The sequence below is a fragment of the Phallusia mammillata genome, chromosome 2, assembly GCF_965637545.1.
Source record: "Phallusia mammillata chromosome 2, kaPhaMamm4.hap1.1, whole genome shotgun sequence".
In the NCBI taxonomy this organism is placed as follows: Eukaryota; Metazoa; Chordata; class Ascidiacea; order Phlebobranchia; family Ascidiidae; genus Phallusia; species Phallusia mammillata.
The window spans coordinates 16,569,145-16,592,597 of NC_137253.1; the positions used below are offsets into that span (position 1 = coordinate 16,569,145).

General features: G+C 35.2%; 2 protein-coding genes across 3 annotated transcripts; both read right to left on the bottom strand.

Annotated features, from left to right (window-relative positions):
- Nucleotides 1-1,986: 1,986 nt before the first annotated feature.
- Nucleotides 1,987-17,389, bottom strand: LOC145215243 (progranulin-like). 2 transcript variants are annotated; one of them, XR_013857240.1, is made up of 22 exons: nt 17,267-17,389; nt 15,115-15,242; nt 13,678-13,786; nt 13,102-13,226; nt 12,853-12,961; nt 12,295-12,419; nt 11,644-11,752; nt 11,073-11,197; nt 10,823-10,931; nt 9,006-9,130; nt 8,756-8,864; nt 8,212-8,336; nt 7,962-8,070; nt 7,392-7,516; nt 7,144-7,252; nt 6,596-6,720; nt 6,346-6,454; nt 5,527-5,651; nt 3,937-4,057; nt 3,744-3,874; nt 2,418-3,669; nt 1,987-2,354 (listed from the first exon to the last, which is right to left on the bottom strand). XR_013857240.1 is itself a non-coding variant. In XM_080083924.1 (21 exons), exons 1-21 carry the CDS (start codon nt 17,367-17,369, stop codon nt 3,463-3,465), a joined length of 2,562 nt encoding a protein of 853 aa, XP_079940050.1. In that variant the 5' UTR covers nt 17,370-17,389; the 3' UTR covers nt 1,987-3,462. The 2 variants fall into 2 exon arrangements, 1 of the variants encoding a protein (XP_079940050.1); XM_080083924.1 differs by having other exon boundaries at nt 1,987-3,669.
- Nucleotides 17,390-20,252: 2,863 nt separating this feature from the next.
- On the bottom strand, nt 20,253-23,242 carry LOC145213076 (dopamine beta-hydroxylase-like). The gene is made up of 8 exons (XM_080081317.1): nt 23,168-23,242; nt 22,639-22,825; nt 22,219-22,502; nt 22,019-22,144; nt 21,578-21,847; nt 21,308-21,490; nt 20,693-20,880; nt 20,253-20,481 (listed from the first exon to the last, which is right to left on the bottom strand). The coding sequence occupies exons 1-8, from the start codon at nt 23,240-23,242 to the stop codon at nt 20,253-20,255; spliced, it is 1,542 nt and encodes a 513-aa protein (XP_079937443.1).
- Nucleotides 23,243-23,453: the final 211 nt, after the last annotated feature.

Consider the following 23,453-nt stretch of genomic DNA (forward strand, 5'->3'; position numbering starts at 1 on the left):
AACTTTCAACTATTTAAATACTGTGACGTAAATATGGCGCAACAGTTCCTGGTTTGCTTATCTTGTTAGTGGCATTCATGCGGCTCGCGAACTAACTTTAGGTGTTTACCTCAGGTGGAATACCCCTATCAGATGACCGATTTTAAGAATCAATTATTCTTTATTAGTAATGGCTAGAAATAAACGCGGCGTTTGAATCGTATGATGGAAATAGGCTGGTCACTCCTGTTGAAAATCAGCAATTCGAATTGTTGCGTCATACTTTGTAATTGTTTCGTCATTGTATGCCATTGTTTTCACACATAGTAGTTTATTGCACTTGTTTTTTTAGTTTGCTACACTGTATATCTGTTTCTTGTTTATTGCGTTACAAATGTTTATGTATATGAAGTGGCATAAACGCACGACATTTTTAAGCACATGATATTTTTGTTCATATTACTTTTACAAAAAAGTTGTTACGGCCCTTTACTAACGTAAAAAATGTTTATGGCCGTCAAATGCTTTTTTAGTCTTTCGAAAAATTTCAAATTGCATTTTGAAGGTTGCGGAGCACTGATCTAATCTAATGAAATTGTGCTGCGGCGGATTTTGTCCACACTACTTCGCAGTAATGTTTTTATGTGTAAGTACCGATGTAGAAAAACTTCTATCGTAACATTTGTAGCGGTCATTATATTATTGTGGACGATGCTGGACGGAACGCCAAACAGGCAAGCTTGTAGTTTAACACGGAACACGTGGTGGGAAATGCACGTTGCCCTCTGTCTGTCGAACGTTACTTCACAGGAGATACTGTTAAAATTTTTACCCAATAACCTGGTTTGTTACGAGTAATGTAACTAAATATCGGTCACACTGCACATGTGTAACTAAATGAACTATTTTCACACTTAAAACCTTAAAGAGCCCCGGCACCGGAAAATTATTTTTTAATATGTTGTTTATCGTATTTTTATAAACACGATTTCAGGTTTAAAACCACAAAAATCGAAGTTACTAGTCAAATATTTACGTTTTAAATCTAAAAACACTGACACCTTGCGGATATTTTGTCACTTAGCTCAAACGTCATGTGACGTCACCTCGTACCAACTTGGAGCTTGTTTGTAGTCGGTGGTTGTTAACGTTCTGCGACGCCAATTACGTTAGTTAGTTTAGGTATTTTGGTGTTTAAATGTTTTCATGTTTATACTCAAGTGTGCAAAAATGCCTGCAGTGTGTCCTTTGTATGGTTGCAATTCAAGAGGAAATCAAAAGGCCAGCAATATGACACTTTTCACTTTCCAAATATAAAGCCATTGCGGTCAGCTTGGATTAAATCTGTTAACGTGAAAAAAAGGGACCAACGAAATACAGTGTTCTTTGTAGCCTACATTTCACAGATGAATGTTTCACAAATAAAATGCAGTATGACAGGGGTATGGCAAAAGTTCTGGTGTTACAGCCAAATGCCATTCCATGTATTCATGAGAACAGTCTTCTTCAGCAAGAAATGGCATTGAGAGCAGCTGCAAGAAAAGCAGCATATGGTATGCTTTAGTTAATTGTTTTCTGACATAATCTTATTTAACATTATAGTCTTTAATATTACCATTATGTTATACTAATTTAGTTTATTGTCATGCCATTTACTTGGTAATAACAAAAAAGTGTGGTAATGAAAAAAGGTGTGATAATATCAATACATTTTCATGTAGGGAACCACCCAATCTAAGCTATGAACCAAAATACATTGTGTGTAAAGGAAAACTTCTTTACCTCTTAAATGGTGTACCAGAAGTAAATTAATTGCAGATTTCCCTGGACACTCAGCTAAATTTGCTACATACACAATGATGGATGATGGATCTTTGCAACAATAAAAATGTTGCTATTAACCTTGTTCATGTATTCAGATGGTAATTTCATAATATTTTCTAGAGCAATAAAGTGGCAAACAGCAATGATATGGAAAAAGAAGGATTCTTGGGAAGCATTGAAAACTTCACAAGCAAAGGATTGTTTATTAAAGCCTTTGTGACTGACAGGCATCCACAAATCATTAAATACATTAGTGAAGAATCGTCAGAAACAAAACATTATGTTTGGCATGTAGCTACAAATATGATAGAAATAAAAGATGAGCATACACCAGTATATTTGTGTTTATGGTTTTGAATTTAGAAATCCAAAAGAAACTGACAGCACTTTCTAACAAAGCCTATTGCAAAGAGTTGGGACCTTGGGTGAAAAGCATATGGAACAACATGTATTGTTGTGCAGCAACGTCACAACAAGTGGCTGTCAGTCTGGCAACGTAACTCTGAAGTCTTCCCCAGCACCATTCAACAAAGTTTCTGTAGGCAGTATATCTGTAATGCATAGAGGTTGCTGGTGGCATATTGCATGTTAGTAGTTAGTACAGTAAAACTTACTCGTGACGGGTGTTAATTACCCTCATCATGTTTTCCCAAATGACGTTTAAATCGATAACATGCTGCTTCTAATACACGTTGAGACATATAGATTCAAATCCATGATATGCTTTTATACAAAGCAGATTCGACTCAGAATATTCGTTGAACTTGGCTAACTGCTGTTGCACTTACTAATTTCATGGCAGCAAACGCATGATTTTCTTTCCTCCATTATCACATAGTTAGTACATAAACACCTACAATAATTCTGTTACGTGGAAAATACCTTTTGTCAACAACAAAACACCTACCTTTTTAAGCAAACAGTTGTTATTTATTGCTTAACTGTCAACTACGTATCTACGTTAATTTTATCAGTTGTAAACAATGAAAAAATGTACGCATCAAAGCTAAAACAAGCAATAAAAACAACAGCTGACCAACGCCATTGTTGGAAGTTGGTACGAGGTGACGTAACAATCGCTGCTACATATCAAACCAAGGTGTCGCTCGAGAGCTCATTGTTTGATTGAATATCTCGAAAACGGGAAATCATGGGACAAAAAAAATTAGTGATTCGGAATCCCTGAATTTTGGCAATTCTAAATATCTAAAATGTAGAAAAAGTCACATCGCCGCTGCCGGGGCCCTTTAAGCTTGTAATTTCCAGATTTTTTTGAAAAGACGTTAAATTGTTACTTTGATGTTCCACGTTTATTGCGATATCTTGGATTGATGAATCAGTGAGAATTGAAAATAAATGCGCCATGTGAATCGTATTGACACCAGTAAAACAAATTCGTTTTGTAAGTTAAATTCTGCATTAAACACAAATACCCAATTTTAACGAAACAAAGGTAAGGATACAGATGCAAAATGTTGCAATGAAGTTAAAAAGTAACAAGATTGCTTTATAATCAAACATAAATCTCAATCACACACATAAACATAAATAGTGCATATTTCAAAAGAATTATAATAAACTCAATTCTATAGCTTCTTGATTGTAGACAAATGATTTAAGGACTGGATAATTGTATGATAATAATGTGCATGAATTAAATTAAAGTGTGCCATCGTCAACCGCGAATGTTTCCTCAGCAGTGAAAACAATTTTCTTTCCAACTATTTCATCACGTCTGGTTGCTTTTTGACTTGGGAGCATTTGGGCAAGCACATGTTCTCCATACTGAGATCTGCATACTTGTTTCTTCAAGTCACAGTACGAAAATTGTGGGCAGCAGTGCAAATGATCAGAACAACAAACGGCCTACAATACATAAAACAAAATTGTTTTGACATTGACTCATTTGCTAGTTTCATATTAGGGAAAAACACACTAACCTTGCTGTATTGGCAGCATCCATACCGACCATCACTAAGCAAACAACAAGTGTAGTAACTGGGGCACTCTGATCCATCTTTACACATGGTGCATTTATCACTTAGCATACAACTCTTTTGATGTCCAATATCTAACAAAAACAAAAATGCTGTTGAACTTAACATGTAAATTTATTGCCAATTTGTTACAAACCATTGTCAGCAAACATCATGCTAATTTGAGAAATGGTTGACATTTTGATGCAGGTTCCAGCTCCTACATTACATGTGTAGCCATTAGGGCAACAATGTACACCATCACTGCAACATACAGCCTGAAAATGATAGAATGCATTTAGGGCAAATAAAACCAAGAATGACACAAGTTAATATGGTTAATGTTTGCAAGTGACCTGACCATTTTAAACTTGAAAGGTAACTTTCAAATATATAATTCCATTTTATAGATTCTATATACTATTTACCAATTTACTATACACATCATTTGATCTACACACATGATTGTTTTTGTAAACAAAAACGAATGGGTCCCCGCACGAGTGTTTGTGCGAAACTAGATAAACAAATGTTCCAGTTATTCGTAGATTCTCAAGAACAAATTGTTAAAAACCAAAAAAACCTCAACAACTGTATTACAGGCCATTTGCTACAAAGGTATACATAATAAATTGTTTTCACTTAGCTTTGTTTCGCAAAACGAATACCATTGACATGTAGTAACCGCTCACAGCGACCGTTTAATGACCTTTTGACACCGGTTTTAAAAGCACGCGGTTCTTAGTGTTAAACAGTACCGTTTTGCCTAATTTATATACGAAGTATTGATTTGTCAAAAATAAAGAAGGTACGTTATGACCAAAAATCGTTCTTAACTATGTTTGTAAAACCTACAAGTTGACCTTTAGTGACCCGTGGTCATGCGACGGCCAAGCTGGCAACGAGAATTTAAAGACCATTTATCGCGGCTTTCGAAAAAGTCAAGTTTATCTTTTTCACCTTTAGGTTGATCAACCACGTTTTTGCCTGACATATACGAAACCGAAGCATGTTTATCAAGTTTAAATTACGTCTTCGGTGTGAAACCTTCGCCTAAAGTGAAAATGCGCGTGATAACTTAATAAAACGACATAGCATTGCTGCGCAAAAACAGCTGATTTTTAATCACCGAAAAGACTGTCTCGCAAAACGTCTGACCGACGTCAAGCTCAGTCCTTCCGCTCAACTTTAAAACAGCCCTAATCGTATACCAGCAAATTACTCCCTTGGGACTTCTATCTGACTGACAGTGTACAGCTATTATGGGCTGTGAAGGTAACCATTTGACCGACTAAAGCAAAATTTTAAAAACGAAACAAAAAAGCCTACTCTAAACAAGTGTTTAAAATTTCAGCACATTAGGGCTTGTATTTCTGTCCTAAAACTAAAACATATTATTTCAGTTAAGGGGTGAAAATAGGTGAATCCAACCAAAAGTTAAGAAAATATTTACAATGCCTTACATTGCACCAAGCAACGAAGCATGAAACTCCTAGATTATGTAGTTTAGTCAGTACAGCCGTTCAAAAAATACGTTTTGGGGACCTGTGGGTGAACCGCTGGGTTGTTCGGGATCAAACTTCAGAAGGATCAAATTCAGATAAATACCTAACATGTGTGTAAATTTTAATAAACTTAAAGCACTGTTTCTTGATCAAACGTGTGGGACAAACCAGCGTTAGACAGAAAAATAAAAAATGGACAAAAACAATATGTGCCCCCTTCAGGTAAGGGGACGCATCATTACATTTGGAACAGGACAGCATCCATATTGGCCTGAAGGAAGCTTGCAACAAGTATTTCCATCTGGACACATCGACATTCCACCAGGACATACCACACTTGTCAAATCAGCTGTTCTTTCTTCTGCAGCTACATTTAAAAATCAACTTTAAATTAGTCACATCTACAAATATTTTATCACACAAAATCTTGTAGTTCAGTGGTCGGCAACCGCCGGTCCACGACCCGGCACCAGTCCGCGAGGAGTTCGTTACCGGGCTGTGTCCTTTTTACGTTAAATGCTTCAAAACTTTTTGCGTATGTATCTTGGGGTTAATAAACAAATTTAAGCGCTTTCGTTGCTAAATATTTGCTGTTTTTCAAAGGCCCGTCCGCGATAAAATTTTAGTTTAAAAAACGGTCGGCTGCATAAAAAATGTTGCCGACCCCTGTTGTTGTTGTTCTTGGTAAATTTTAACAATTTCTAAATTTGGCCTCATGATTTTATAAAACTATGCATAATTGATAATGTTGAAGAAGTAAAACTTATTATTTTGATGTATATCATTACCAGCCAATGCGTTACAAAATCAAATGTTTAAAAGAATTGAAAATCATGTTTGACAGGTTTGTTGTTGATAAAAGAATAATATGCCTTTCAAAACACACTTTAGTTAATAGCAACCCCAGTTCGCCAACAATTTTCTTGCAATTAACTCAAATATGCAATAAACTGAAGTCGTCTTGACACAAAATTTTGATAAACAGGACACAAAAGGTATTTCTTGAAACTGTTTGAAGGGTTCAACTTGTGAGATACAATGAAATAATGCAATAAACTCACAGATCTTGCTTATCCAAGAAATGGTTGACATTTTGGTGCAAGTTCCAGCTCCTACATTACATGTGTAGCCATTAGGGCAACAATGTACACCATCACTGCAACATACAGCCTGCAAATGATATAAAGCATTTAGGGCCCAAAAGAGCAAGAATGGCACAAGTTTATGAGGTTAATGTTTGCAAGTAACCTGACCTAAAAAACGCAAAAACAACAAAAACAAATCCAATCAAGCAGAAACATTTTAATTTACATTTGGAACAGGACAGCATCCATATTGGCCTGAAGGAAGCTTGCAACAAGTATTTCCATCTGGACACATCGACATTCCACCAGGACATACCACACTTGTCACATCAGTTGTTCTTTCTTCTGCAGCTTTAATCAAAAATCAACTTTAAATTAGTCACATCCACAGATATTTTAAAAATATTTTTTTGTGATTTTGTCTCAAGCTTTTATAAACTACATACAGTTGACAAGGTCAAAGAAGTAAAAAATATATATATTATGTACGTCATTACCAACTAATGTGTTTCAAATTTAAAAGTTTGGAATTATTGCAAAACATTGACAATGGGTTTTTTAATAAAAAACTGGATATGTCTGATGATACAGAAGTGTTGGTTAATAGCAGCCCCAGTTTGCCAAGGCTTTTCTTGCAATTCACTCAAAAATGCAATAAACTGAAGTTGTCTTGACAAAAAAATTTTGATTAACCAAGCACACAAAGCATTTCTTGAAATTGCTTGATAGGGTTCAACTTGCAAGATACAATGAAATATGGCAAAAAAAACTCACAGATCTTGCTTATCCAAGAAATGGTTGACATTTTGGTACAAGTACCAGCTCCTACATTACATGTGTAGCCATTAGGGCAGCAATGTACACCATCACTGCAACATACAGCCTGCAAATGATATAAAGCATTTAGGGCAAATAAAACCAAAACAACATAAGTTTAGCTGGATAATGTTTGCAAGTGACCTGACTTATGAACATAGAAACAACAAAAACAAATCCAATCAAGCAGAAACATTTTAATTTACATTTGGAACAGGACAGCATCCATATTGGCCTGAAGGAAGCTTGCAACAAGTATTTCCATCTGGACACATCGACATTCCACCAGGACATACCACACTTGTCACATCAGTTGTTCTTTCTTCTGCAGCTACATTCAAAAATCAACTTTAAATTAGTAAAATCAATAAATATTTTGTCACACAAAATCTTGTAGTTGATCTTGGTAAATTTTAACAATTTCTGATATTGCCTCTTGCTTTGATAAAACTATGTATAATTGATAATGTCAAAAAAGTAAAATAATTATTTTGATGCATGTCATCACCAGCCAATGTGTTTCAAAATCAAAAGTTTAGAAGAATTGAAAATCATGTTTGAAAGGTTTGTTGTTGAAAAAAATAATTGGCATTTGAAAAAGCTCTCAGTTAGTATCAACCAGTTCGCCAACAATTTTCTTGCAATTAACTCAAATATGCAATAAACTGAAGTCGTCTTGACAAAAAATTTTGATAAACAGGACACAAAAGGTATTTCTTGAAACTGTTTGAAAGGTTCAACTTGTGAAATACAATGAAATAATGCAATAAACTCACAGATCTTGCTTATCCAAGAAATGGTTGACATTTTGGTGCAAGTTCCAGCTCCTACATTACATGTGTAGCCATTAGGGCAACAATGTACACCATCACTGCAACATACAGCCTGCAAATGATATAAAGCATTTAGGGCCCAAAAGAGCAAGAATGGCACAAGTTTATGAGGTTAATGTTTGCAAGTAACCTGACCTAAAAAACGCAGAAACAACAAAAACAAATCCAATCAAGCAGAAACATTTTAATTTACATTTGGAACAGGACAACATCCATATTGGCCTGAAGGAAGCTTGCAACAAGTATTTCCATCTGGACACATCGACATTCCACCAGGACATACCACACTTGTCACATCAGTTGTTCTTTCTTCTGCAGCTTTAATCAAAAATCAACTTTAAATTAGTCACATCCACAGATATTTTAAAAATCTTTTCTTGTGATTTTGCCTCAAGCTTTTATAAACTACATATAGTTGACAAGGTCAAAGAAGTAAAAAAAATATATTTTATGTACGTCATTACCAACCAATGTGTTTTAAATTTAAAAGTTTGGAATTATTGCAAAACATGATCAATAGGTTTTTTAATAAAAAACTGGATATGTCTGATACAGAAGTGTTAGTTAATAGCAACCCCAGTTTGCCAAGGCTTTTCTTGCAAATCACTCAAATATGCAATAAACTGAAGTCGTCTTGACAAAAAAAAATTTGATTAACAGAGCCACAAAGCATTTCTTAAAATTGCTTGATAGGGTTCACCTTGTAAGATACAATGAAATATGGCAATAAAACTCACATATCTTGCTTATCCAAGAAATGGTTGACATTTTGGTGCAAGTTCCAGCTCCTACATTACATGTGTAGCCATTAGGGCAACAATGTACACCATCACTGCAACATACAGCCTGCAAATGATATAAAGCATTTAGGGCCCAAAAGAGCAAGAATGGCACAAGTTTATGAGGTTAATGTTTGCAAGTAACCTGACCTAAAAAACGCAGAAACAACAAAAACAAATCCAATCAAGCAGAAACATTTTAATTTACATTTGGAACAGGACAGCATCCATATTGGCCTGAAGGAAGCTTGCAACAAGTATTTCCATCTGGACACATCGACATTCCACCAGGACATACCACACTTGTCACATCAGTTGTTCTTTCCTCTGCAGCTACATTCAAAAATCAACTTTAAACTAGAAGGGTGGCTTTCTGATATACTTCCATTTTATATATTCTATACGATATTTACCAATTTACTATACACATCATTTGATCTACACATATGATTGTTTTTGTAAACAAAAACTAATGGGTCCCCACACGCGTGTTTGTGCGGATTTACGGTAAACAAATGTTGCGGTGACTTTTAGATTTTTAAGGACAAATTTTTAGAAAGCATTAACCCAACAATAAACATTTTTTGTTCGTATTCTTTTTGCACTATTATTGTCATTTAATTACAAAAACATTAAAAAAGAACGAAACAAATACTTCAATTTAATCTTTTGCTTTGACCCAGATATTGTCGTCCAAGGTCGGGTTTTAAACACATTTTTTTCAAGAAAGCTGTAACAGTTGTGTTACAGACACTTTAAATTAAAAAGCAATTTGCTACAAGTGTACACATAATAATTCGTTTTTCATTTAACTTTGTTTCGCAAAACCATTGACCTGTAGTAACCTCTCAGGGTGCAACGACTGTTTGACCTATTGATACCGTTTTCAATAGCACGCCGTCCTTACTGTTCAACAACACCGTTTAACCTAATTTATACATGCCTTGAGTGTTGATTCCTAAATTTATTGCCAAAAAAACGCTACGTTATGACGAAAGAAAGTTCTGAACTGTGTTAGTAATACCTACTAGTTGACCTTAAGTAACCCGTAGTCATGCGGCGGCCGACCTGACAACGAGCATTTAAAAAAAACATTTATCTTGCAAAAATGTCAAGTTTAGTTTTTTAACTTTATTTTGATTAACAAGTTTTGCTTGACATATACGAAACCGAAGCACGCTTATTAGTTTTAAATCACGTCATAGGTGTGAAACCTTTGCCAAAACTAAAAATGTGAGTGATAACTTAATAAAACGAAATAGCATTGCTGTGCAAAACAGCTGATTTCTGATCACCAAAACGACGTCTCGTAAAACGTCTGTCCGACGTCAAGCTGAGCCCTCCTGCTATCGTAAACCAGTGAGTTACTCTCTTGGGACTTCTGCCTACAGTGTCTTTCTTGACCAAACGAGCGTTAGACACATTTACATTTCGGGGGCCTGTGGGTGAACCGCTGGGTAATTTGGGGTCAAACTTCTGGAGGATCAAGTTTGGATTAATAACTAACATATGTCCAAATTTGAATAAATCTGAAGCACTCTTTCTTTACCAAACGAGCGTTACAAACCAGCGTTAAAAATTTTACGTTTCGGGGGCCTGTGGGTGAACCCCTGGGTCATTCAGGGTCAAACTTCAGGAGGATCAAATTTTGGTTAATAACTAACATCTGACAAAATTTAAACAAATTTGAAGCACTCTTTCTTGACCAAACGCATATAACAAACCATGTTTTAAAAAATTTGCATTTTGGGGGCCTGTGGGTGAACCGCTGGGTCAATCGGGGTCAAACTTCAGGAGGATCAAATTTAGATTAATAACTAACATCTGTGCAAATTTGAATAAATTTGAAGCACTCTTTCTTAACCAAACGCGTCTAACAAGCCAGCGTTAGACAGAAAAAAGAAAAAAAAATACGGACAAAAACAATATGTGTCCCCTTCAGGGAATTTCTTGCAAAGCATTTCTTAAAATTGCTTGATAGGGTTCACCTTGTAAGATACAATGAAATATGGCAATAAAACTCACAGATCTTGCTTATCCAAGAAATGGTTGACATTTTGGTGCAAGTTCCAGCTCCTACATCACACGTGTAGCCATTAGGGCAACAATGTACACCATCACTGCAACATACAGCCTGCAAATGATATAAAGCATTTAGGTCCCAAAAGAGCAAGAATGGCACAAGTTTATGAGGTTAATGTTTGCAAGTAACCTGACCTAAAAAACGCAGAAACAACAAAAACAAATCCAATCAAGCAGAAACATTTTAATTTACATTTGGAACAGGACAGCATCCATATTGGCCTGAAGGAAGCTTGCAACAAGTATTTCCATCTGGACACATCGACATTCCACCAGGACATACCACACTTGTCACATCAGTTGTTCTTTCCTCTGCAGCTACATTCAAAAATCAACTTTAAATTAGTAAAATCAATAAATATTTTGTCACACAAAATCTTGTAGTTGATCTTGGTAAATTTTAACAATTTCTGATATTGCCTCTTGCTTTGATAAAACTATGTATAATTGATAATGTCAAAAAAGTAAAATAATTATTTTGATGCATGTCATCACCAGCCAATGTGTTTCAAAATCAAAAGTTTAGAAGAATTGAAAATCATGTTTGAAAGGTTTGTTGTTGAAAAAAATAATTGGCATTTGAAAAAGCTCTCAGTAAGTATCAACCAGTTCGCCAACAATTTTCTTGCAATTAACTCAAATATGCAATAAACTGAAGTCGTCTTGACAAAAAAAATGAAAAACAGGGCACAAAACGGCATTTTTTGAAATTGTTTAAAGGGTTCAACTTGTAAGATACAATGAAATAATGCAATAAAACTCACAGATCTTGCTTATCCAAGAAATGGTTGACATTTTGGTACAAGTTCCAGCTCCTACATTACATGTGTAGCCATTAGGGCAACAATGTACACCATCACTGCAACATACAGCCTGCAAATGATATAAAGCATTTAGGGCAAAAAAAATTGACAAAGATACAAAAATTAAAGAAACAAAACTAAATTCATATTCCCAACTGCAAAACACTTTATGATGCCCTGCTACTGGCACTGAATAAGATTTTTAGGTTGCCTAAAATAATTTTGGATAGAAATAGCTGTAGGTACAAAAAATGTGGTGACGATGTTGGTTTAATTTTTGTCTGACAGATCATAATTCACTATTTTATGCATGGAAATGGTAATTTTATCTGTCAATAAAATTTGCAACAAACAAATAAAAACAAATTTCAGGGCAGCGATAAATGCCATGTTACTTTTTAACAATAGCACACATGTGCAAAAATCAATCTAGTGAGAAAATCACTTGCAATAAAGTTACTCAGCAAGCACTCAAGGACAAAAATAAGGCCAAGTAATATGTTCAAGTGACGACTGTTAATGCTTCATAAAAAATAACTTCCTAATTAATTATCACAGAAACAACAAAGCGTAAAAAAACAAAGTTAGTAGGGCAGAAACATTCCAATTTACATTTGGAACAGGACAGCATCCATATTGGCCTGAAGGAAGCTTGCAACAAGTATTTCCATCTGGACACATCGACATTCCACCAGGACAAACCACACTTGTCACATCAGTTGTTTTTTCTTCTGCAGCTTTAATCAAAAATCAACTTTAAATTAGTCACATCTACAAATATTTTAAAAATCTTTTTTTTGTGATTTTGCCTCAAGCTTTTATAGACTACATACAGTTGACAAGGTCAAAGCAGTAAAAAAAAAAAAATTTATGTACGTCATTACCAACCAATGTGTTTCAAATTTAAAAGTTTGGAATTATTGCAAAACATGATCAAAAGGTTTTTTAATAAAAAACTGGATATGTCTGATGATACAGAAGTGTTAGTTAATAGCAGCCCCAGTTTGCCAAGGCTTTTCTTGCAATTCACGCAAAAATGCAATAAACTGAAGTCATCTTGACTAAAAAATTTTGATTAACAAAGCACACAAAGCATTTCTTGAAATTGTTTGAAGGGTTCAACTTATAACTTATATTGTGAGATACAATGAAATAATGCAATAAACTCACAGATCTTGCTTATCCAAGAAATGGTTGACATTTTGGTGCAAGTTCCAGCTCCTACATTACATGTGTAGCCATTAGGGCAGCAATGTACACCATCACTGCAACATACAGCCTGCAAATGATATAAAGCATTTAGGGCCAATAAAACCAAAAATAACATAAGTTTAGCTGGATAATGTTTTCAAGTGACCTGACTTATGAACACAGAAACAACAAAAACAAATCCAATCAAGTAGAAACATTTTAATTTACATTTGGAACAGGACAGCATCCATATTGGCCTGAAGGAAGCTTGCAACAAGTATTTCCATCTGGACACATCGACATTCCACCAGGACATACCACACTTGTCACATCAGTTGTTCTTTCCTCTGCAGCTACATTTAAAAATCAACTTTAAATTAGTAAAATCAATAAATATTTTGTCACACAAAATCTTGTAGTTGATCTTGGTACATTTTAACAATTTCTGATTTGCCTCTTGCTTTGATAAAACTATGTATAACTAATAATGTCGAAAAAGTAAAACAATTATTTTGATGTATATCATCACCAGCCAATGTGTTTCAAAATTTAGAAGAATTGAAAAAAATGTTCAATAACAAACTTTGAAAGGTTTGTTATTGAAAAAAATAATGGGCATTTGAAAAAGCTCTCAGTTAGTAGCAACCAGTTCGCCAACAATTTTCTTGCAATTCACTCAAAAATGCAATAAACTAAAGTCGTCTTGACAAAAAAATTTGATTAACAAAGCACACAAAGCATTTCTTGAAATTGCTTGATAGGGTTCAACTTGTAAGATACAATGAAATATGGCAATAAACTCACAGATCTTGCTTATCCAAGAAATGGTTGACATTTTGGTGCAAGTTCCAGCTCCTACATTACATGTGTAGCCATTAGGGCAGCAATGTACACCATCACTGCAACAGACTGCCTTTAATGAAAAAAACATTGCACAAAATGAGTCAATTCATACCGTGTTCGCCTATGGTTGCTAGTGATAGGGCTATTTAATAATCAAAATATTTTCTGCTTTAGAGGGATTGGGGCCTAATCACTTCAATGAGGCCAAAACTTGAGTCATTTGACACTGACCAAAAGTTGCCATAAGACCAAAAAAGTTTCTAAGCCCACAAAAAATGTCAAAACAAAAAACTGTCCATATAATTACATTGGTTATGATTATTGGTATATTGGTATGTTTTATGTAAATACAAGTTTAAACAGAATGTTTGTGCAGCCGGCACATATGTGGTGAATGTGTATAGCTTTGTAAACACTAGAATAATGTGTGGGAACATTAATGAAAAGAACTTAAAATTAGTCTGTCAACTCTCGCTAAAAGAACATGAGGTGTACAAAATGTACTTGGTATTCGTACTCAGTACTGGTATTAAAGTATATATTGTGGTACTTACACCTGCCATCAGAACTTTGACATTGTTTTACGACTAGCAGTTATATGCAATTTTTAAAAAGATTTTTTTGAATAGTTTATAAAAGTCTTTTCCTTTTCAATCTGGGCTCCTTTATCCTGTGAAAATAGTTATTTTGACATTACCAGCAAAATTGCTGATAATAAAGGAAGCTGGTATTTGACACAGGTGCAAAGTCCACAGTCTGTCACACAAATTTTACAAAATATCTTCCTACAGTTTGAACAATTTGTTTACCATTATTAAATGTTTGTGTTCAGGTTAATATGTTTTACATTTTTGTACCAGCACTGAATCGTTCCAACTGATTGCTAATACACAGCATAAATCAATGAAATAATTATTTAGCTTTTACATACTATTATAATGTAGGGATGGCAACACGTACCAGGGCTTCCCAAACTGTGGGTCGACATGTGCTAAACCAGGGCTTCCCAAACTGGGTAGCCTTTTATTAAATAGAACAAACGTATATTTCTCTCTGTTTATCACATTAACCGTGTAGGGTCGCGAAAACATTGTGGAGAGATTAAAAGAGGTCGCGGTCGCAAAAAGTTTGGTAAGCCCCGTACTAAACATCTTGGGGGAAATTTTGTTCAAACAAACAGTAGTTTTGCATGACAACATTGTTTTTTTTATATATACCAAACCTTCCAGTTTTTTTTAATAATGAAATGTTATAACTAGTCCACCAAACTTTCATGAATATTTGGAGCTCATTTACAAACTTTCATGAATATTTGGCAATCAACAGTGTAAGTTATTAAAATATAAAGTATTTAAATGTATTGAATCACATAAGAACAAATTTGAAGACAAAGTTTACATTTGGAACAGGACAGCATCCATATTGGCCTGAAGGAAGCTTGCAACAAGTATTTCCATCTGGACACATTGACGTCCCACCAGGACATACCACACTTGTCACATCAAGGTTAATTGTAAGTGACAGTACTAAAAAGAGAAAAAGATACAATATTAACTTGCATATTATGTTTCACGAAATACTACACTATACTCTAACTTAGGGTTGGGCATTTGACCGGTCAAATAAAATCTGGTCAATTGACCGGTTAAATACTTGTCAAATTGGTCAAATACTATACACATTATTAAATTGGAATTTTAGTAAAAAGGTGGAAGTTAAATCTTCTCAGAAACTATAAGTAATGGAAATGAAGGTTTCAACTCATGTAAATTTGTTTGTGAAATGGGAAATGTGTAGTTCATATTATATTTTGGACTTTTTCGACTGCATTGCATGCTTTATTTCATCAATGGCCCCACCCACGTGTGTGTATTTTTCTTTCAGTAATCACGTTTGTAAACTGGATTCTCATAATATTCTATATACGTCAGATTAAAGTCTAGTTTTGACTGAAATTTAAACACATTTGATTTTTAAAATTAAAAATAGTATTTAAACGGTCAAATAAAGTGCTGTATAATTGACCGCTCAATTGACCAGCTTGCCAACACTACTCTAACTAAACGGACTGGAAAAAAATAATGGCTGCTACATCAGAAGAATGTGATGAATCCGATTAATCGCATAATCTGGTTAATTGCATCACAACTAAAAATCGCTCATCGTTTGTAAAGAAAATCATCTGGTTAATCACATACCATGATCTATGTGTGAAAGTCACACAGACTGAATTTTTCAAATGGAAAACAACAGCATGATAGTAAAGTCAATCGATCTGTGTGCAACATTAACTTTTTAATATCGTGCATGTCTAATTGTCTGCCTAAAGCAACAGTTTAAAATTCAAATTGACTTTTGTTGGACTGTCATTTAATGTAAAAGAAAGACCAACCTTAACTATGGATTACATTTTTAAGATCACTATTGCACTAAATTGCTAATCCCACAATATTGGCACAACGTTTGAACGAATAAGTAAAGGTGCTCTTGAATAAACTACATGCAAATATTTTATCAGATTAAATAGAAGTTCTGTTTACTCTGAGCGATACCAAGAAGTTGTTCTCAGAGCCGTGTGCATTAATCCTTTTTGTTGGCTTATCTAATCACCAATAGTGACATAACAAGCGTTTAAATGAAGAGTTCAATGTGTTAAAATTACAAAACTGATGTTCCACAAAGATGGTGATTATAATTTCTTGCCCGGTGCAAACTGCACTAAATTCAAAGCTGCCTGTTTTTGTAGCAAGTCCATTAATCATTTTCTCTTTCATTTTTTCGACTTGGCAGATGTGTCAGAACTTTTGCATGTTTTAAAATTGTGCTGCAAACCTTGCAAAGTTTGCCTTGACGTAAATCAGATCTTAACTTCAAACTAATTGTGTGTCCCAATTGCTAAAGATATTTATTTTAGACAAACAAATAAATCATTATTGGTTTCAAAACGGGTGACACTAAAACGCTGAATGGGCGGGATGGGCGGGACGTCGCGGAAACCGCTCAATATCGGGTAAATTGCTGACGGTTAGTGCTATTAGGGTTAGGTTGAGGTTTTATAATAGTATATGAATCAAAAAATGTCCCTGCCTAAAACTTATTCAACTATTTCCTGACATTAGGCAAAAATGCTATGGCGGGACGTCGCGGGAGATGGCGGGACGTTTCGGGCGCGGAATGTAGTGTTCGGCGAAATTTTTTTTAATGATTTACTATTATAAAACCTTATCCCAACCTTAATAGCTCCAACCGTCAGCAATTTAACCCGATATTTAGCGGTTTTCACGACGTCCCGCCATCTTCCGCGACGTCCCGCCCTCCATTCCGCCCATCCCGCCCGTCCCGCCCATTCAGCGTTTTAGTGTCACCCTTCAAAACACTTAATTGATACAAAATTATGACCCACACTTTTCTACTTTAAGGTTACTGGAAATATTTTACAAGAACATGTTTACAGGAAAAGTAAAGGAACTCGTTTTATGACAATAAAATAACAGTGCACTAATTTAGCAACATGTTTAGCCCATAATTTATATTTAAACACAGAATTTACCATTATCAGTATTTGTTGACTTGTCATTCTCCAAAACAAAACATTCAGAAACAATAATGTTTAGTAAAATGAAACTGGTTACTCCACAAATACTTGAAAACATTTTCGACTAGTACCAGAATCCTGAAATAAATTTTCATGATAGTAACACAAAGTGACAGTAAAAGTAAATAACAATATTGTAAGATTAATTTCCTAAAACATGCAGCCCAATAAACCAGTCTTCGAATTTTCTACCTATACATAAAACCGGTAGAATACTGCACTGTTTGTACTCATAACGTTATCACTTGCAGCAATGCAAATTCTAAAAAGAATTAAAAAGGGGTAAAAAAGTGTAGATATAATCTGTATTATACAATCATATATTTTGGGGGTAGGCTAAGTTAGGAACTTAAAAATGTTTATAGTTGCAAAAACGGCGGTAAACATAAACATATGTCTATTGTCATACATACAGGAAAACGACTGCCTGTAGCATTCAAAACTCAACTGATGATTGAGACTTGAGAGTGATCAGGGACGAAGGCGAATTAAATGAAGGGAAATCCCCATGTTGTATCCCTCGTGACACTTTTCATAATTTTTCACCCTGTGCCAAATCTGCTGGATGAGAATTCTAAAATGCATGACGGATACGTTTTGCCAAATGCGTACCCACACGGAAAAAAACGAAAAATTATGTGGTCTTTCTTGTTTGTCTTGATTGATGATAGGCGACAGAAACTACAGTAATGCTTTTCTCAACAATACACTTCAGTTAATCCGGTATATTTAATCGGATCTTCGCCGTATCCTGAGAAAAAATAGCTGTTTCTACATCTTCTTATCCAGATTTTTTTACGTTACAATTCCAAATTCTTACACTAACTGTGTTGTTGCCTACTTGTCACTATATAACGCCACAATTGCACTAAACAAATCGCCGGAAATGCCGGAAATACCGACGCCATGCAAAAACGTCATGGAGAAACGTGGATAACAAACGTGTTTGACAACGCTGGTAGTCAACCAGCGAATAAGACCAGAAACTTAACTTGTTTGGTCCTAATATGTGTGCCCACTACTCTTTTTGTGACCATAGCTTTCTACCATATTTTACCTAACGGCCTGGCTGAGAATAACGTCGTAAACCATACAGCATGTAGGCTACGCTATAGGTAGCTTATACAGTCATTACAGTGGTATTACAGACAATATTACCAAGCTTTTTTATTTTGTCTTAGCGTTTTTGTGCGATGCAAAAAAAACACAACATCACATAAAAGTGCGTACATGCTAATTGTCAGTTGCGTATGGTTTTGGTTCACTATAAACTTCTCCAACTCAATCTGTTGCAACTAAAATGACGCATTCGGTTCTTGCGTCTCGGCTTGCAGTAGCATCCAACAGTAACTTGAAAATCCACAAAATTTCCAGATCGCATACGTTGTCTTAGTGTACGGACAAGAGGAAAGATTCGGTAACCCCAGAAATATTGACCAGTGAGTGGATTTTTGCACGGTCCAGACCCACAACGAACAAAAGTATACTGTTCCAGATCGGCGTTTGCGGCCCTTAAACAGTGATGAATACTCCCGGGGGCGAAAGAATTTCCTTCCCAAGAACCACAATACTCTGAGTGTGCACATCTAAAATGGACAAAGCTTACTTAATAGTAGAATAGTGATATAGTCTCCCAGGAACTGAAATATTAGTAGTATACACCTATGTTGACGAAACACGTCTGCGTGACTTAAAGAATTAAGATAAATAGCTTAATTCTCTTAAAATCAGACAACAAAATGTCCATGTTGTCCATTTTAAACCCTATAGGCCTATATTGTCAACTACAACGATACAACATACAGAGAGCAAGGGTTAAGTAAAGATCGAGCCACCTTGGAAAACGCGTTCACCACGATTAGTCCTTTGTAAAAATATGACAATTTGCACAAACAGGTTTATATTAAGCATGGTCCTAAAACTTGAGTGCTGAATTGAAAGTGATAGGGTGTACATGTGGTCAGTTGGACCAACTACACCTATAGGATTAACAAAACAACGTCTTAGGACCCATGAGGCCCACCGTACATCTTTTAATTATTTGTAAAAATAATTTGTAATTTGTGAAATAAAATTTTGTAACTTTTATTTCTTCGCTATATCCATTTATTCTTGTATGTGCTCGATCGGTTCATTTTAATTTTCCAAATTTTCTACACGGAACTGACTATTACGTTTTTCTCCATATGCAACGTGCATTTTTTTGACGTCAGTGCGCTCTGTGTTCCAGTCTAGTGGGCACGCAATTAGCACTTTCAGCAGTTTTTTCTGTTTACTTTGAGGATTGTTTTTATATCGCTTATTTGTTTGCCCCGTTTTAGCTGTTCGATATTGTTTCTACAATTTACTTTAACACTTGTCATTTGCCTGTTTCTTTTAGTTGGTACCCACAAGGTTGAAAACAAACATCTTTAAAGCAAAATTCTGATTTTGGGCTTGTAACACGTAGCCTGTAGACCTGTAACACGTATACCATTTCAGGGTAACTTACTTGACATCAACGGAGCCAACAATAAGTTTTGCGTAAAATGCAACACAAAGTACCAAACACACGAATACTTTTGTTTCTTGAATCATTTTTAAAGAAAAAAATTGGTGCGAACAACATTTATTCACATACCATTTTGGCGAAATTGCACGCAATTTATAGGCTACAAAATTAAAGACAAAGAAAGAAAATTGCCAAATGTTCAATTTTCACTTTTCCTGAATTTCCTGTTTTCATTTTTTTCATCTAAAAATAGCGACTTATTTCCTATACGTATACCAACTCAGCATACCGGAAACAGCTAAACAGCTTGAATAAGTTCTTTGTGTTGTATATTCAAACAGGCCTGACATTTAATCCCAGCAATAAAAAATGTGGTTTTCAAAAAACAAGAACCAAAATCATAAACACGAACATAAAAAAGGTCCAAATCCTGGAGAATAGGGAATTTGTTTAGCGACAATCTTTTCTTTCAAAGTGTTTCGAAGTTATTTTTTGTTTGCGTACAAAGCCAGGGTGTTTAAGCCAAGAAGTGCCATTAGGTTGTAAACAATGTAAAGATACAGGTCCGTCACGGTACAGTAGTTCCAGATTCCGCACGCTTCTCATGTTCCACTTGAGACCCTCATAAGCGGAAACTCCCAACTGAAGGGAAATTTTGCTGTTATTTCCTCGTTTCCGCCTGTGAATTTTAAACCAAACAAATAGTCTTGGTTTCCTGACAAAACGTAACAAAAAGCAAAAACACATGAGAAAAGAAAACAAGGACTAAAAAAACTGTCGATTGGAAATTATTATTATTATTATTATTATAGTTTCCCACGCTCTTGGGCGCATTGGGCAGCAAGATTGTTCCACTTTTTTTTGGAAATTACGCGGTTTTAACCACTTACGGAATGTTTAAAATTCGAAAAGCCTCCTGTGCAGCTACTGCTACAGAGCTCTTGCATACTTCCAACTGCGAGGCAGGGTAGTAGTACAGGTAATTGACGCACATCTCTTCATGAAGGCCAAGACCACCCAAAGTGACGTTTTTTCTATCTCGAGTGTCAAATAAGCAGGTAGTGATCAAAGAATCTCCCTGTTAGACGATGGTAAGTTTGTACATACAGTATTTAAACAAATCTGACATATCTTATAGAGTTTCGTAAAATGAAGCTATTTCTATTGGGCCCCCCTAATGAAATTATATTTCGAAGTTTTTTGGTTTATAAGAGATTTTATACACTAACCCTAGTAAATTGATTTTAGAATTAATTCCCCATTTTTGTAATGTATATCACAGGCTTGGACACGTTTATTTCCTTGTTTAAATATATTAGAATTCTTACTTTAGACAATTATACGTTGCATTGAAAGCATAGTGGGTGTCTACAAAAAGTAACACAAATGGGATTAAAAAAATATAAATGTCCCTGAAGATGCTTTTACAGCAAAATTCTGTCCAACGTAAGAACGCTAAAAGATTCTGGCAATAAATGTTTCCAAACTTGTGCTATTTTACAAACCGGCAAAACATCAATATTTGGGACGATGTTGCGAATTTCCTCAAACCAAGTTGAATAGTGGTTGTCGCGGCTGACTTCAATCATTTCTTTGCCTTCTCGATAAAGAGACGTCCAGATTTTGGTGCCAGTTAAATGGGCATGAAGTTCCGATCCAAATATACGAATTCCACCACTTGGAAGAGCCTATAACGTGGAAAACAATTTAAACAGAGGAAATTAATACACGCGAATAAGTGAAAATAAGCGATTATTTTAAAAATATATTCGTACTTTTTTTGTGCATACTGATGGACATAAGCCAGGCCATGGAAAAGCAGTTTGCCCCGGGGGTATCGCCATCATAGGGGTATAAGTAGTTCCAATTTCCATAATTCCAATGTCGTATTGACGCATGGATGTTGTAAAATAAAACCGAACTCCAGATTGATCTCGAATACCAGGCAACAGATCGGGATTGTTGTAGTGGATCTCGAGACGGACATATTTAGACATGTTCTCTTCTCCCAACGCAAGGCCGGCCTCTTTGGGGTAGAAGAACTCCTTAAAATAGATTTTAACTCTAGGAGTAGTTAATCCTTTAATTGAGTAAAACTAATTTCTTTACATGTCAGTGGAAACTCCGCAAAAATTTTGCCCCAAAATATTTTTTGCAACATCTTTGTTAGCTTACTTCGAATTTTTGGCAAAAAAATTGTCAAAATAAAACGATACCTGTGCACCAAAAGCCCAAGCAGCTATGACGTGGCGGCACCGGTCTAGTGATTTCGGTTTCGACTTATCAGCGCAATCTCCTTTGAAATCGGGAACAACGAGATCAGCCGGGTCACACAAAAATACCTGGCGATTTCGATTAAACAAACTTGCAGAATGTCAAAAATGTAAAACTGCCAACGAGTTTTAAGATGAATTACCTCCATGTGATGCACAAGACCTTTGCTCTTTTCGGATATGATGCCTTCAAATCCAACTCCGTGGATTTTACCTGGGTGCGTTGGAAGAGAATGTACAGTACAGTAGTAAGTCGTGCTTGCGGACGGTATGACAGTGTTTGGTGCAATCACATCAAATGATAATAAACCAGTTTTGTTGACTTTAAAACTGTTTGCTTTCAGCAACTGAACTCGTATGTGGGAAGATTTTGAGTCGTCGATTGAATATCTACGATAAGTTCCCGCACAGTCGCTGTTGGTTGTCTCTGTTAAAGACACGGTCTATAGTTAAAATAAACAGTTAAAACTGATTAAGTATGTAGGCGATTAGGACATAGTAAGTTACAAAAAGCAAACGATACAGTAAACATAAACAATTTCTGTGATTTTTAATATAGTTACCAAGTTCGGGAAAAATGCTGAGGATGTTGGTCGTTCCGCTGTCAATGGTGTAATCATGCTGCCGACAAGTGTTTTCTGAACGGTTTACACTTACTTCATATTCATCACCTCTAACGTTAAAACCAGTTAGGTGGAAATCAAAATGTTGATCTTCATGCAAATGACCATTGTCATCTGTCCACATATCCTGAAATCAGTTTAGATAAAACATTATTTTCGTGGTCAGAAGAAAATTGTAAAAATCTCCAATACTTTTAGATTTATCCCACTTCTGTCCACTTGAATGATTAGAACATCAGCGTTTTTGTGACTGCTGTCATTTGACATGACAAACCCGTATACATTTCTATGGGTAAAAATTTTCTTCGACAATTGAAATGTAAAAACCAATGAGTTCGTTGTTTTATCAATGTTCCAAAATAAACGTCCTTTGATGTTGCCTAATTAATAAAACAATAAGCGTGAAATTAGGTTTGTTGCGAGAAATAAATTAAGTTGGTAAGTCCTTGCCTTTTGAAAAAAGTTGTACCTCGTAAGAAACGCTCATTGAAATCAAAACAAATAAAGCTATTCTTCGGAGGTTGATTGCTGAACCTTGCAACATCTTTATTATAAATTTGAAGCTTTACTCCAAGGGGCAAAGTAATTTTGAAAAGCGGATTGATGTGAGAATATATAGCCTCATATTTGCCTTCTTCCAACGTAAAACTCAATTAAAGCTATTTTCAATATTTTACGTAGAACAGTGATATCACCCTACCCCAAAACGGATCAATTCTAATGAAATTATTCAGAGGTTAAAGCTGACAAAAAAC